General features: G+C 34.0%; 1 protein-coding gene and 1 pseudogene across 1 annotated transcript; one reads left to right on the forward strand and one right to left on the reverse strand.

Moving 5' to 3' along the window:
• Positions 1-804: 804 nt before the first annotated feature.
• LOC124104021 (shieldin complex subunit 3-like) lies at positions 805-3042 on the reverse strand (annotated as a pseudogene).
• A 535-nt stretch (positions 3043-3577) lies between these two features.
• Positions 3578-4516, forward strand: LOC124104583 (olfactory receptor 4K13-like). Its single transcript, XM_046461599.1, has one exon. It carries the CDS (start codon positions 3578-3580, stop codon positions 4514-4516), a length of 939 nt encoding a protein of 312 aa, XP_046317555.1.
• Positions 4517-5985: the final 1469 nt, after the last annotated feature.

A 5985-nucleotide genomic window follows, 5' to 3' on the forward strand; every position in this document is an offset into this window, starting at 1 on the left:
CTGGATAATAATTCGTTATCTCTTTATTTTACAAAACAGGAGGACCTTTCAAAAGGCTCTGGATTTGGCAAAAATAAGACAGACAAGTTCAGGCAATAGGAAGTAGAGCTAGGTATCCACATCAGAAGGGAGAAGTATGGTTTGGAGGTGCTTTTGTATAAGTTATAAAGGATGTGCCCAACATGGATAGGTATCCCACAGCCTTGGTTTCTACCTCCTTCCATGATAACAAAATTTTAGTTGCGTTCTTGGCATTTTGGCCAGTGACAATGTTCTCCAGGTTCCTTTATACCTGGATGTGGCTATTTCATTAAGGGCTGGTTAATGAAATGTGACTGAAAAAGATGTGTGCAACTTTAGGATCATATCCTTAAATGGAAGGATAAGTTTTCTTTCCCTCATTCCAATTCTGTGCCTAATTACAGAAGCAGTAAAAAGCTATTTTGTGCCATGCATGAGAGCCTCACTCTAGGACAGTAGGATGAGATGAAAAGAGCCTGGGTCCTGACCAATTGAAACTGCTTTACCCACTGTGGAATACTTATTTGCAGACTATTATATGAAGAGAAATATATTTCTGCTGTGGTTTAGTCATTGTTAATTTGGGTTTGTTTATAGCTGCTGCCAAACAAGGAAGGATAACTACTCACTAGTTTAGTAAAAATGGTTTCGTTAATAAAAATTCTCTATAGTTTAAAGCTTGAAGTATTTGTACTATGAGCCAATATTTCTCCATGAAATCACAAATGTTTTATTTTGTTGCTTCATTCCTCCTGCTATGGGTCCTCAATATTTGAAATGTTGTCATTCTACAATGCTGTGGAGTAGGAGTGTAAGATGACAAATATCCCTGTTACATGACAGTCACCAGTCAAAAGGTAGAATTTTCAATTTTCATAATTTCTATAACAAAAGTCAGTAAAACTAAAACTTTTACTTGTGAAATATTGTTATGTCAGAATACCATTTATTTTTTATAAACCACACACAAAATTATAAAATGAGGAGTAAATATTGCCTTTGCCAGTGTTTTTAAATATTGTGAGCCCAAATGATAAGAATGCATATATTTATTAAATCTAAAATTTTTATTATATTACTATAGCACTTCCTAAATTCTTAAAACATTTCAACATATTTCAAAACTTCTTTGTGTCTATTTACTTCTATTAAGAAAGTCTTCAGTCAGATAAAAATTATTCCACAATTTTATAAGGGTTTTTTTTAGCTCTTATTTTTAAAAAGGCATTATTTTTTTCCATTTAGCTATAAGGCATATCTTACTTGATATCCTGTTTCAAAAATTCTGGCTAGCATTAATTCTGTTTAAATGGGCATCATTCCTCATGGATCTGCTTTATTTTTCTAGAGCAAGATGTAAGTAAAAATGTGTTCTCTGCAGATCCCTCTTTGTTCACCAGAGTTATACATTTATTATATCTATATAAATGATCTATCTTGTTTAATATACATGTTTTGATAATTGCCTGCTTGTTAGAGAAAGTAAAGAGGGGAAATCAGAAACCAGCAGCAAACTCTATTATGTATTATATTATATCAGCAAACTCTGAGCACTTTATCTTCCAATATATGAAATCCATAGACTCAAAAGTGAAGCCTGCATCCATAGAAAGAACAAAATATTTAGATTTGTGTTCCACCTTAAGGATAAAGAAGTCATTGCACTTTGAGCAACCACATATTCATGTGCCTTGAAGATTCATTGTGTTAAATCATCTCTGCCTGTCTGATTTTCAGCAGCAACTAGTGAACCAACACCTAGATGTGAGTGTTCCATACTCCATCTAATTAATTTTATTTTTCTCTTTCCTTCTTCTCAATGAAAAAACCATTTGGTTCCTCTTTTCTTTCCCATTGCTATTGCACAGTGAAGTCATAGATTTCAAGACAGAATGGTTCTCTTCTTTGCCCATGGAGGACCAATACATCTGTTCCTTAATTACAAAACAGAGGGCAGGGAACTTCCATACCCTCTCACCAACTAAGACAATTAGTTTTCTCAAGATTAGAGTATGTATGAATTACATATTGAAGGCTTTAATTTTATTCAAATATTTTGGCTATAGAAAATATTTCTCATGATTTTTGCTGAGAAACTATATCTATTTCTTAAACATTTTTTAATTCATTGATATTTTTGGTTCTTTCTGCACATTGTGGATTTTCAAAAGTAGAGTTAAGAGAATATATATTTAATTTCTCAGTTTTGTTTTTCAGTATAAACAATGCTTTATTATAATTTACTTAAAAGAAAACTACTAATAAGTATAATACAGAAAGTTATTAACCTAATTAATAAGTTGAGGAATTCACCTGGATACCTATTCATTTCTTGCTCATATTCACAGTACTTAACATCATAGAACACCTATATTTGGCCTAAATGTTTCTGAATTGTAGCATACAGGATGGAAGTTCATTATGCCTAGTAATTAAATTGAATTTTGCTCAAATGTCTTCCAGACTTTGGTTGTTAGAAACATTGTGTTCTATTGTCCACCTTGCTCTATAAAGTGAGTGCAAATTTAGTGCCTCGAAAATGTCTTGCATTTTTAATTTTAGACAAAGGAAAAATGTTCTCAGTACAATTATTGTTTGCAAGTGAAACACTTCAAGACCTCCTTTTATGTTGTTTTATTTTTTCTGATTTCTTATCCAGCTTTCCTGAATCAGTGTATTCATTCAATGTGCCTGACTGAATTAACTGCTGCTTTTTCAAGCTAGGTTGAAACTCTGAAAAATCTATTGTGCAGTCATAACTCTGTGATTTAATGTCATGTTCTGAAATGGTTAAGTACTCTTTCACATCTTCAGCTGCCTCTTCAGATATTACAGGTGGTGATTCTTTGGTTTGAGTGGAAGCATGGACCTATCCTGTGGAAACCAAGGAATAAACCTTGGTGATGGACGAGTAGGAAAGTCTTGAATTGCTTTTTCTGCAATTTTTGACAGTTGTGTGGGATCACTCTCATAACGTCGATAAAGTAATGTTACTTCTATAATCATTCTGCAATAATCCATTTACTCTCAATGAAGAAAAAATTTCTTAGCTGAACTCTTCAGAGCTAGAATGTTAATTTACAAGAGAGACAAGACTGTCTCTCTCATCAAACCAAGGGGAACAGGACCTTTCAGCACCAGCAGTTGCTTCTTTTTGGGGGATTGATTTGCTTCCATTTTGACTGGTACTTTGGATCGCAGTTTAAGGTGGCTGAAGAGGTTCAACCTGGCTTGGAGGAAAAAAAGAAAAAGGCAGGACTGGGAAGAACTGGCGTGAAAGACACTTCCAACAGTTTCTTTCTAGGGTGGTACCTTAAATTCTGTTTTTGCTACATACTTTAAGGCCCCAACAGGTTCTTTTCATCAGTCATCCGTTCTCTTTTACAGATCTGACAAATTATGGTCCATCTACAATTACACATCGCGACTTCAAGAAACCACTCCTGGATACCAACACGCAGCCTCCCAGATGTCCACCTTACTCTCTCAACTTTATCTTATGGAATGTAATCTATTTTGTTTTTGTTTTAGGTAACACATACCAACAGCCAAAGAAATGGAACAACAAAATCACTCCATGGTGTCTGAGTTTATTTTGTTGGGACTCACAGAGTCTCGCGAATTACAGATTTTCTTTTACTTGTTTTTCTCCATTATCTATGTATCCATTGTGCTAGGTAACCTCATCATTATCTTTGTAGTGAAATTGGATCCCCAACTGCACTCTCCTATGTACTTCCTACTGGCTAACCTCTCCTTCATTGATATGTCCCTGGCCTCCTTTGCTACTCCTAAGATGATCTATAACTTAAATAGTGGATATAATACCATATCCTATGAAGGCTGCATGACCCAGATGTTTTTCCTTCACCTTTTAGGTGGAAGTGAGATGATGGTGCTCGTAGCCATGGCAATTGATAGATACATTGCCATATGTAAACCCCTCCATTACAAAATTATTATGAGCAATCATGTTTGTACTGGACTTATACTTCTTTCCTGGACCACTGGTTTTGTGCACACTATGAGCCAAATGGTTTTCACAGTGATTTTGCCCTTCTGTGGTCCAAATGTTGTGGATAGTTTTTTTTGTGATCTTCCTCGGGTCATCAGACTTGCCTGCACTGACACTTACATCCTGGAGCTGTTAGTCATTGCAGACAGTGGACTACTCTCTTTGTTCTGTTTCATCGTTCTGTTCATCTCCTATAGTATCATCCTGATTACTGTCCAGCATCACTCTTCCAGGGGGCCTTTCAAAGCTTTGTCCACTCTTTCAGCCCACATTACAGTGGTTGCGCTGTTCTTTGGACCTTGCATCTTTATCTATGTATGGCCATTCAACAGTGTGTCCATTGATAAGATTCTCTCTATGTTTTATACAATTTTTACTCCCCTTTTAAATCCAATCATCTATACATTCAGAAATAAAGACATGAAGAATGCATTAAGAAAAATAAAGACCAAGCATATGAGTTCCAGATCAATATTTTAACTGGGATATTGTAATCATCAAAAGCAATGGCAGCAACAGCACATCCAAAGATATTAAGGTATATGATTTTATACCAAATATAAATCACAATTTGAGGAATGATAACTTTTCCCTACATAAGCATATATGCAATAAAACATCCTGACTTGACTATCAAAATATAAACCATTTCAACATTTCATTTGTCATAGTTTTATGTTCTTCTATAAGATAAATTATATCTTATATAGTATTTTTAAAGGTCTAACCATATACAAGGCACTTTATATTTTTTCTTTCACCAAAATGAAAAGAGAGAACATGATTTGCATGTTGGCAATAAGAAACAAACTTAGCATTAGAACATTTAGTGAACTTGTCATAGTAAATTTATATACTATATTCATAATCACAACCTACACCTAACTACAATATGTATGCCTCCTAATTAAAAATATTTTCCTATCTATATTTAATAACAGTAATAAGTATCTGTTTTCTGTATAGTCCTTTTAGATCATAGTTCCCCCCAAATATATAGTTCTAACAAAGAGTTTTTCATTAATTTGGAAGTAAAAACTGTCACCAAGATTTTTCCAGTCTCCTTTTGCTTCTCAATAGAAAAGATCTTACTAGCTAAAAAGATAGATCCCAGTTATTAATGTGTACTGTTTGTTATTGTAGAATAGGGTAGAGAATACCATGTGTGAAACCCAACTAATTTGTTATGGTACCTCATTGTATTTACATGCTATATAGTAAAAGTAAGTGAAAATTACAAAAGTGGATAACAATAAAAATTTGAGTCATTCTACTTAATAAGGAAAGACCATATCAAAAATATAAGTGAAGATAAAAGAAGAATGCAATAGGCTGTAAAGCTAGGCAACCACAAATATTAATTTTGGGGACCCACTAACAAAATGTTTGTAGAAAATAAGAATATTTTTTTCCTTCATTACATTTGTTGACAATTTCCAGGTTTGTTTTGTTTTGTTTTTGTTTTCATTTTTCCTTCTCAAGGAGACAGTGGCTTATTTACAAGTTAAAAAATATATGTATGAGCTGGGCCAGGCATGCTTGCATTCTCAGCTACTCAGGAGTCTGGGGCAGAAGCATCACAAGTTCAAGTACAGCCTGAGCAACTTAGTGAGATCTTGTCTAAAAATAAAAAAATAAAAAGGTTTGAAGATATAGCTCAGGGGTAGAGCACTCTGAGTTCAATCCCCAGTCCTGCCAAAAAAGAAGAATGTTCATGAGGGATTATGACTGGATTAGAACAGAAAAAGATATAATAACCAGTTGGAAATTTTTTTTTGTCTTGGATAAAGAGGAGAAAAGTATCAATTTGAATGTAGGATAGATGTATCTTTAGGTTGAAGATACTGTAATTTTCAAATAAGGGTAGAATGGTGTGAATAGCATTCTGACTAGCCAAAAGTTCTGAATGTGTGTTGATTTTTAGCCCCACATGAGTTCTGTAGCCTATA

Source organism: Marmota monax, unplaced genomic scaffold (genome assembly GCF_021218885.2).
Source record: "Marmota monax isolate L192 unplaced genomic scaffold, Marmota_monax_Labrador192_F-V1.1 WCK01_AAM20220418_F8-fsc00001, whole genome shotgun sequence".
Lineage (NCBI taxonomy): Eukaryota > Metazoa > Chordata > Mammalia > Rodentia > Sciuridae > Marmota > Marmota monax.

Excerpts from the sequence above, each read along its gene's own strand:
- LOC124104583 (XM_046461599.1), top strand. The coding sequence starts at position 3,578 with ATGGAACAACAAAATCACTCCATGGTGTCTGAGTTTATTTTGTTGGGA.